Source organism: Colletotrichum gloeosporioides (assembly GCF_011800055.1).
Source record: "Colletotrichum gloeosporioides strain Lc1 chromosome Unknown consensus_13, whole genome shotgun sequence".
Taxonomy (NCBI): Eukaryota; Fungi; Ascomycota; class Sordariomycetes; order Glomerellales; family Glomerellaceae; genus Colletotrichum; species Colletotrichum gloeosporioides.
This window is the reverse complement of record NW_025544658.1, coordinates 162,945-172,935: the sequence shown is the minus strand read 5'-3', so window position 1 is coordinate 172,935 and position 9,991 is coordinate 162,945. Positions and strand designations below refer to the sequence as shown.

At 50.7% G+C, this 9,991-nt stretch overlaps 4 protein-coding genes across 4 annotated transcripts; all 4 read left to right on the top strand.

Moving 5' to 3' along the window:
* Positions 1-229: 229 nt before the first annotated feature.
* GCG54_00002474 (uncharacterized protein) lies at positions 230-2,222 on the top strand (the record flags this gene model as incomplete). The annotated part of the gene is made up of 2 exons (XM_045402566.1): positions 230-2,137; positions 2,190-2,222. 2 exons carry the CDS (start codon positions 230-232, stop codon positions 2,220-2,222), a joined length of 1,941 nt encoding a protein of 646 aa, XP_045269184.1.
* Positions 2,223-3,557: 1,335 nt separating this feature from the next.
* GCG54_00002473 (uncharacterized protein) lies at positions 3,558-3,953 on the top strand (the record flags this gene model as incomplete). The annotated part of the gene is made up of 1 exon (XM_045402565.1): positions 3,558-3,953. One exon carries the CDS (start codon positions 3,558-3,560, stop codon positions 3,951-3,953), a length of 396 nt encoding a protein of 131 aa, XP_045269183.1.
* A 1,455-nt stretch (positions 3,954-5,408) lies between these two features.
* Positions 5,409-6,336, top strand: GCG54_00002472 (uncharacterized protein; the record flags this gene model as incomplete). Its single annotated transcript, XM_045402564.1, has 4 exons — positions 5,409-5,461; positions 5,537-5,565; positions 5,619-6,080; positions 6,149-6,336. The coding sequence occupies 4 exons, from the start codon at positions 5,409-5,411 to the stop codon at positions 6,334-6,336; spliced, it is 732 nt and encodes a 243-aa protein (XP_045269182.1).
* A 1,241-nt stretch (positions 6,337-7,577) lies between these two features.
* Positions 7,578-9,862, top strand: GCG54_00002471 (uncharacterized protein; the record flags this gene model as incomplete). Its single annotated transcript, XM_045402563.1, has 3 exons — positions 7,578-7,594; positions 7,794-8,882; positions 8,941-9,862. The coding sequence occupies 3 exons, from the start codon at positions 7,578-7,580 to the stop codon at positions 9,860-9,862; spliced, it is 2,028 nt and encodes a 675-aa protein (XP_045269181.1).
* Between the last annotated feature and the right edge of the window lie 129 nt (positions 9,863-9,991).

Sequence of the window (9,991 nt, the reverse complement as noted above, 5' to 3'; positions counted from 1 at the left end):
CCGATCAAGTCTTCATTCGTTAGCCAAGACTTTCAGACTCGGACTGAGGCACTTCTGCCTGATTTCGACCTGCAGGATGACCGGTGCCCCACCCATACCTCAACACCATAACAAATCATTCAAGATCGTTGTCCTTCCTCCTCCCCCTTCCCCGCTCCACGTCTAGCGCATCATCCTTCCATGTGCTCTTTCCAAATTTGCGGCATCTATACAAACCTGTCCGAGTCAAATGGAAGTGGCACCGGCTCAGGGGCCACAAAGCCTGCCGTCGTATCACTATGAACCGCTGAAGCACCCAGACTCGACGCGCGTGCTTGTCCTCCACCCCGCCGGCGCGTTCGAATCTCAACTGCTGTGTTCTATCATTCAATACAGTCGACAGGAGCAGCTTCGCAGTGTAGACACTACCCGCAACTATTCTGCTGTGTCGTACACCTGGGGTGAGCCCGATTTCTCCGTCGACCTTATTATTGATCAAAGTAATGCCGATGACGACATCACGCCCAAGAAGTCCCTGCTGAAAATCACACCGACGGTTGATACCATTCTGAGATACCTGCGCGGATCGCACAAGCCGGTACACCTCTGGATCGACGCCCTGTGCATTAATCAGCAGGATGAGAATGATAAGGCGGTGCAGATTCCACAGATGGGAGCAATCTACAAATGCGCCGATATGGTGCACGTCTGGCTTGGCGACGTCGATGCAGACGAGGTCGCGATAGCATTTGCCAACGTACGCATGATTCATGCGTCCCCAGCGACCGAATCCTACAAGGCAGATCTTTTTGAAAGCCTGGCGACCTTGACGCAAAAACCGTGGTTCACTCGAAGATGGGTCATCCAGGAGATCAAGCTCGCAGATCGAGCTGTCTTACGCTATGGAGAGCATTCTGTCGAATATGCACGCTTCCGAACAGCATGGTACTTGGTGGAAAGTCGCATGTTGTCTCAGGATAACATGAAGGATTTGCGGCCTCTGCTAAACCGTGATTCTACAGATGACTTCTTGGAATTGCTCTGGGGATTTCATCTGGCGAATTGCGCAGACCCACGGGATCGTCTTGCAGCTTTGTATGGCTTCCTCCCTCCAAGTGAACAGCCAATAGGTGTCCAGTATGCCCAAATCGGCTGGGAAGAAATGTATCGCCGTCTAGCTGAGAGATTGATCAACGGAAACACTCTATCGGCAACCCGGGTAATTCTTCACCTTTTCGCATTTGGATCGGCTGCTAGACGGGTCCTAGACGACTCCGAGTATCCGTCTTGGGTCCCTGATTGGTCTGGAATTCGACAGCCGGGAATGGCGTCAGGAGAGTTCTGTACAAACTGCCAGCACTCAGCAGATCGCGCCGACAGGCCTTGGATTGACTGTTCGAATGAGATTAGTGGCTCAGAAACTGAAGGTCCCTATTTAAAATTCCACTTGAATGACAGCTTGTCTCGCAAAGAGAAAGACAAGCTCTGGCTCCAAGAAGCTCAACAAGACATCCCAGGTGGCAGCGGGTGCTTCAAATCTCTGAGAGCTCTGTTCGCAACGAGATTCTATGCTAGGGAGAAGAAACTCAGGGCCAGGTGGTCGCCAATTCGTGGTGGTCTATATGGGAAGAGTGCCCGACTGATCCTGAAGCTACCACGAGAACTAGTCGAGGGGGAGAAGTTATGGGAACGCGCACTCTCATGTCTGAAGCCGATCCAAGATCGGTTCGTGACACCTAAAACTTGTCTAAGGGTCATGGCATTGTTTGCAATTATTCTACGGGGCAAGGACGTTGTGTCAAAGGGAAAAGACGACCTGAGCAGCTGGTCTTTGCATAAGCTAATGGATGCATTATACGAAACATTCAGGGTTGGTTTTGAGAATCCAGAGTCTCTTGCCAGAGGACAGATTCTGCTTCTCACATTGATCGGCGGCGTTTTACGAAAGTTCGCTTTCGTTGAGCTACATCCTTCGCCATACTCCCTCAATGACGATCCTCCCAGTTTGGAAGAGTATGGTTTGGCGCCTTACGACATGGGTTTCGAAGACATCTTGATTCCTTGTGACGAAACAAAGCTGGGCCATTTCCTTCAACAATCGGACATGCCGTACGGTTGGAAATTCATGCAAGGCTACACCGGACACCACCTAGTCGAGGTAATGATGTGCTTGCGGCCGGTTTCACCCAAGAAAGTATACGAGGCTTCAGATATTTTCCAAACTAAGCTACGATCCCCATTAGACAAGATTTCAGCAATGCTTTCCAGCTCTAAGAGTACGTACAAAGATCTACACGAAAACCAGGAGTTTTCATATCCTCCGAACCAGGTTCGAACAGCGCGATTCTTAGGGCCTACCTACTGTATCAGCGCATACCATACTACTATTTGGGAGTATGAGAGTTCAGATTCGTACCTTCGTCGAGAGGAGCGTCTTGTCACCAAGGTTCGGGAAGACTACAGAGACGCTCGCGCAGCAGGTCTTTGTCGCCCGGTCAACATAGATATAGTATAGCGCAGCTCCATAGGTATGCATATCTCGATACTGCGTGAATAAGATCAATTGAAATTGTTGCTGTTTATTACCACCCACACAAATAGTGGCGCTATGTCACAAAATATTATGTCCATTGGAACATACCGAACAGGATATAGATCATAGATAAGTTGTTAGAAAAGGTGATGATATGAGATTTATCATTGAATGATACACTCTTCCAATTTATGGAGCAAGAGTGACCGCCATATTACTTTCCGGATATCTCCCTCACAACGAACAGAATGGAAGGGCTTGAATGGTCTGAGTTGATCTGCGAGCTATCTGGGCAAGGTAGGATCACATCGGGGACCGCGAGTATCCAGAACTCGAAGTTAAATGCGTTGTGACTGCCCAAGGCAATTTCTATCCAAAACGGCGGCATACCGGTCGCTGAGCAGCACGGTCCATCCAGCAGACGTCTCTTAGGACGTATGCTCTGTCCACAGTCGGCTCGAGTCATGATCCTCGGTACAATTTCTCTGCTTTTGTCCAAAGTCGGCAACTTTCACAAACTCTGATTGGGTCCCAACCAGTCGGATCGGAATACTAACAAGCTCGGCACTTTCCAGAGCAATTCGCCGTCCGATCTGACGAGTCGCGTTCAATCTATGCGAAATCTGGCGCCAAAGTATACACCATCCGGAGAGGCCTTGCGCTTGAACCTTACCTGATGAGACGATCTCAGCCCTGAATCGGGGTCTAGAAGGGTCTAATAAGCTCCAGACAACGAGACGAACCAACCTTCTTTGGGAAATGAAGCTTACCTTTACGAAATTGAAGAATGTTCACGATGCGAGGTCGTACAAGCAATTTCGAGTATAAAGTGTCTTCATTGAGCAGCTTTGTGCACTTTTTTCCCTACTCACCCATCGTTCTCTCTTATCTTCAGTCTTTCATTTGATTACGTTCAAAACTCTCGTTTTAAGTGAGTGGGCGCCCATTTATATGACAACTAAGCAATTGCCCACGCATATTAACATTCTCTTGTAACGTGAAGGTCTTTCCAAGCCAAGTCCGTTTCAAACTTCACTACCACAAAATGCAACTCCCGCTGTCGCTTTCGTTCTTGGCGGTCCTCGGCATGGCCTCCGCAGCGGCCGAGTGCGAGCGCAACGGCTTCTACAACGGCCCCTTCGCCAACAACCGAAACCTCAACGCCCCCAACGACGTCGGTGCGACCACTCCTTTCGTGTGGAACGGCAACACGATCATGGTCAAGATGCAGGCCAAGAGGGACTCGTGCGACCCCGAGGGTGACTGCGACGATGACATCACCTATAACTTCAAGAACCAGGGCAAGGTCCGGATTAGAGCCAGGATAGAGGAGTCGAAGAACGATCACTTGGAGATCATTCTGCCTCCCGGAGCTGACTGTGACGTCGGCCGTTACTTCAATCGGTACGATGCGCCGTACCAGGTCTCTTTTGCTCAATGATCTGAGGGCATCGCGTCGAGCCTGAAGTAGTTTATGCACGTGTATTTATTGGACAGTTCTTGTACAAACGAAAAGCCAGTGTATAAGTATCTGTTTTCGGACTTTACACGAGTAAAATTGTGGCATCGCGAGTTCATGAAGTCGATGCTCATATCAGAGCTAAGTCCTTGATAAGTCGCTACAAAGACACCGGAGCGTCAGCGTCACATGTACGGGCACTGTGTTCGGTTATACGCAACGTGCCACACAAAACCTTATTCGCTGGCGATAGTTCCAGAATAGCCGCATCCTTACGCCTACAATGCATATAACAAATTCGCAGTACCGAAGGATGGCACTTACTACGATCATGCGTATAAATACGTACCGAGTCACTCGTTGTGTCTGCCTCTCTCTGTACCATTGATAATCATCATAACTCCTTGAATACATCTAACCATGAAGTTCTCGATTGCCCCAATTGCTGTCTCCTTCCTCTTCCTCGGAACAGTCGCATTAGGACAGAGTAGTGTGGGTGGTGAGTGATAGGTTCCGTAAAACGTATGAATTGATATTAACGGCCTTCCGAAGGCCTTTGTACTAAAGATTCAGATTGTCTAGCATGTTTGAATGACGGAACTGGAAGACGTCTCTTTCGTCCAGGATGTATGCATCTCCAGCTCTCTATTCCACTCTCGAATTCAGTGAAGAATATTCGATACAAGGCTGATGTACGACAGCTGGAAATGGGGAGAAACGCTGCGCCATCAACGAGAAGGCTGGTAGATGTGGGCCCCGGGGATGAGTTTATTTTGCGCAACTCTCAAAATCAGGGATTTGATGTTCATATCTTATCATCGATAGAACATCAACTTTGGGCATTTCAATTGGAACAAGCAAGCGTTCGGATTTCCTCTTTGATGAGTTCTAGAGCAATCTCTCATCTGCCGTCGCGAGTGAGCGCGGAATTGGATCTCAGTGACTGTGAAGTCTGCATGGTGAGTGGGCGTGACTCGTTGACTACCTACTCAGAGGTGAAAGCCCATTTTTGCCCACAAACACACTGTTCTGCCGCAAGCTTACATCAACGTCAAAAAATGATGGACGTAATTGCGATAGTTGTTGCCTATTCTGTTGTCATATCGGATTAAAACTCATGAACGCTTCATGTGCATTTTCCGATATCCGTCCCGATTGAGAGTGGGCCAGTCTAACGCAGGGGTGACGCTGATGGCCAATCGATGATTCACAGGGCGCAATTCCCGCTGACGCTAAACTCAATCAGTGAGGAGCCAATTATTCATAGGTATCAAGGTGCGCTGAAACTTTGAGTTCTAGCTGGGCACACCGCAATTTGACCCGCTGACTCACTTTCGTTCACAACCGAGTATCACACCTCAACGTCTTCTCACTTGCCTATCGTATTCCACTGCGCCTTAAAGAACAGTAACAGGATCCGTCAGAAGTAGATTCATTATGGGGGACTCGATCGCGAACGGGGTGCCATCCGGCAAGCCGGTGCTATTCTTGTAAGCTCACAGATGCACCCTTCATCCGGAATGCGACTATTTAAAATCGAGTACTGGACTAACATGAACTTCCAGTGATATCGATAACTGTCTTTACTCCCGGAGTAAGTAACATCTGCTTCCACACGCATACTGCAACTCACGTAGTCATTCGTAGGTCACAAGATTCACACAATGATGGCCAAGCTCATCGACCAGTACTTCATCACACACCTCTCACTGCCAGCTGAAGAGGCCACAAGACTGACCCATGAATACTACACGGTTTACGGCTTGGCAATCGAAGGTCTCGTGCGGCACCACCAGATTGACCCTATGGACTTCAATGCCAAGGTAGACGACGCCCTTCCGCTGGAGAACATTCTCAAACCAGACGTGGAGCTTAGGCAACTCCTGGAGGATATCGACAGAGACAAGGTTAGACTGTGGCTCTTTACGAACGCATACGTCAACCATGGAAAGCGCGTTGTGAAGCTACTAGGAATCGAGGATCAATTCGAAGGCCATACGTACTGCGACTACGGTCAAGTGCCCTTCATTTGTAAACCTGCAAAGGCCATGTTCCATAAGGCTATGAAAGAGGCCGGAATAGACAGACCCGAGGACTGTTACTTTGTTGGTGAGTTGCACCGAGTTTCTCAAGTAAAAATGCCCTCGATATTTCACCATACTTACGATGCGTCACAGATGACTCATACGCCAACTGCAAGAGTGCAGAAGAGCTTGGCTGGACTGCGGCGCATTTAGTTGAAGAGGATTTGCCAGTTCCTGAGACGAAAGCATCAACCCATCAGATTCGTCACTTGCGAAAGTTGAGGGATGTCTACCCACAGTTCTTCAAGTCCACTGGGTCAAAGACTGCCACCGGGGCTTGATTTAGCCCAAATTCTTAGTACCCACTGGCCCAATAAACTGACGGACAACGTCTCATAGAATGATTGACATATTATACAAATGAGATCACCTGAAACTGATTGCATCTTGAGAAGGAATTCTATCGCTGGCCGCCTGAATCTCCCAGCCACAGCTGCAATGCTTAGGAGTAAGCGATCGAATTTTCTTTCGCATCCAATGTTATTTGAACGTGGAACTTCCTCAATTCAGAGCTATGAAACATAAGACTGAGACTATCTGCTGAGGTCGACGGTTGAAAGCGCCGAGGCTGGTTGACTGGCTCTATCACTGTCTCCCTCAACGCGATCGCCGGAAACAAATGGGCCAATCGGAAACATCATTTTGATTCCGACAACTCTCAAATTCCATGAGTATCATTGGCCCAAGCTCCTTTGCTTTGTTGTATTCGCTATGTGAAAAAGGAATGGTTGAAAAGGGGAGGGCTCCACAGTCATGACTCTCTCACCCTGACTCTCGTTGTCAACGCTCTCTCGGTCGTGGCAAAGCCGTCTAGCTTCCTTTGCTGAAAGGCTCGGTGAAGAGGGCTGAAGAAGGAGCTGACAAGCTTCTAGACTGAAAACAAAGGGCATGGCGTCACGCATTCCGTTGGTTAGGTCAGCCGCAGCGACCAACCACGTCAAAGACAGTCAGCCCCCGCGTTGAGACATCTAAACTTTTCCTATCCCCCTCACCTCGACCTCCACCGCCCGACGGTTGACATGGCACATCCACCTACTTAATTGCACCTTATCCTGCGGAGGTCTCCACCCCGCAACCACCCGATAACATCTCGCGACAGGCGACGTCAGGTCAAGCTTGCGTGGCGGCGAAATATCGATGAACCCGAGCTCCGCGTTCGAGTCGTCCCAGAGTCCTGCCCCTGAGTCTGACCGCCCCGTAAACTGAAGGGCGCCGATCAGCAAATGAAGAACGGCCCCCGTTGGCCGAAAGTAGCCAGCTGCCGCTGCCATTCTCACCGGTCTTCCTCGGACGGCGAGCGACTCGCACGCGGGTTTTCCGGATAAGCTTACAGTGCTTGCTTTTCGCGTGTGTGTCAGTGTGCAAAAGATTCCCTCTCCCAAGACCAGCCATGTCCCAGAAGCCAACAAGCTTCGCTTGCGACCGGTGCAGGGCGGGGAAGCGAAAAGTAGGTCACCCCATGGCTCGCCTTCCGGACCATTCTGCCTAAATGTGCCCTCTCTTTCCCCCTTCCCTATACCCCATGGGGCGAGGTCCCTTGTTAGTTTCGCGAACTGCCGTGACTAACTACATACCGTCGGCAGTGCGATGCAGCCCGTCCTGCATGTTCGCTATGCAGCAGGCAGAATAGGGAATGTGTTTACACAGAACAGAGGCCCAGGAAGTACGTTGCCATCTGTGCTGCAGTCAGGCGGCACGGGAGACCCAGTATGCAGTCACACTGACACAACCTTCACAGACGGAAGTACTGGGACGAAGATTATGTCAGAGCTCTCGAGGCCCAAGTACAGTCCCTCTTGTTGGCACTGGAAAAACAACAAGACGGCTCCGAGAAGGAGACATCACCACCAGTATCGCTGAGTGAACAAATACTGCCCGAACCCGATGCCCTCCATGAAGGCCTCGATGATGCCGAGGCAGCTGAGCTAGCTGAAGCTGTCCCCACCAAGGGCCCTACAGTAGAGTTCCGGGGTGACTTGAATGACACCCCATCGACGGGCAAGGATGCACAAAGTCAAGAGAGGTCTCAGCGGGCCATGGAGGAGCTGTGTGTGATGCTGTGGAGGACAAATGTTGGCGATGGCGTGACCATCATCAACGACCCCACCACCGGATCCAAGTACGCGCTCGAGGCAGCTCAAGAAGCCCCTCCATCGGCACAGTTCGTGCCGCCAGAAAATGTTCTCGCGTATTGTCGACAACCAGGTCTCATACACGAGATGGCCGACACATTCTTACAGAACATCAACAAGGAGCACCAGTTCACCCAGTATACGAACATCGACTTCCTCCAGAGGTACCCTTACCAGGCCCCCGACGAAGCATTCTTACACAGCGCCATCATCGCCACAGGGACGACCTTCTCACTCAGGCCAGATGCCATGAAGATTGGCGACACCTTTGGCCAGTTTGCTGAAAGTCTCGCCTTCACCTGCTGTCGATTAGCCCCCACGGTCAAGGTTATCCAGGGCCTCTCCATGATGTCCTGGAGATCTCTAGCTCTAGGCAGAGATCACTTTGGGTGGATCTTCATCTCAATGGCTGCAGGTATGTGCGTGCATCTGAGGTTGCACGTCATGGCTCTTGATGAATGCGAGGCAAGACAGCTTGAAGCAAGCGAACAGGATATCAGAACTTTCTGGATGTTCTACATCATCGACCGCACAGCTATATCGATTCTTGGCCGCAACTGTGCGCTGCCCTGGCGGAGGGTAAATGTGCCCGACTTTGATACGACTTTCGAGAGTTCCACGGCGGATCTGGCTCAAGTATCCTTTGCCTGGCAGTGCAAGCTGTGGTATCTCCATGACCAGTACATGGATCAGGTGTAAGTTGGTTCGCTTTCAACTAAGGATACAAAACTTATCTGACACTGTCCGTCGCAGGTTCTCAACGACGTTCGAATCACTTCCAATACCTCAACAAGTCCGCATCTTAGTCGCAAGTCAAGATGCTCTCAACGCCTTCTTCCGCTCCCGTGACAACAGACTTCACCTGACTGGCGACTCAACACCAAAGCCGGTCATCTTGTTCCACCTTGCATACCAAATGACGATTCTCATCACCATGCCTCCTTTCCTGCGCATATTTGCCACCATCTCCCAGGCTTCATCCTCGTCGTCGACAACCACCGGTGGACAGAACTCGGAGTTTATGCTCCTCGTTCTGCGGTCTCTCACCGGAGCCGCAACCGCAACATCACGGCTCGTCAGGACCTACCGCCGCGCTCACGGTTTCGAGACACCACCAAACCCCGTCATTATCCACCACCTCCTCAGCGCAGCCATCGTTCACCTCATGAACGCGACAAGCTGGACCCCGGCCCTCCGCCACCAAAGCACGTACTGGCTCCGCCAATGCCTCGAGTTGTTGCGAGAACTACAAATCGCCTGGCCCGTTCGTGCGGTAAAGAGCATCAAGGTGATTCGTGTTCTGGCGCAACGTTGGGGCGTCATGAGAGCTCTGCCGATCGAGTTCAGCTATCAGATTGAGCCGACAGCGCCGGGAGCTGAGCGGGACTATGGCGCTGCACCCACCCTGGACAGGTCGACTAGTGATTCTAGCACCGCTGCTGCCAATCAAGTTGGTCTTGAGTATGAGTGGGACAGGTACGGGGCTGCTCCTTCAGAGGCACCAGTCGACTTTGGAACACTAGATATGAACTCATTCGCTTCTTTGGGGACGCTGGACGTGTCTGGGCTTGGTGTGGACCGCAACAATCCGGTCGGCTCTGTTGATATCTTCCAGGCTTTCCAAGGGCTAGCGAATTGCGAGGACTTCAATTGGCTTTCGGGGAACTCGATGTAGGACTAGGAACGAAAAGTGCGTATAGACCGAGCGAACGATGATCATCACCGATACAGAGAAAATGAAATGCAAAATATCTGCCCAAACATCTGTTTCCCGCCGAAAGCATTGGAATTTGATTCATTGAAC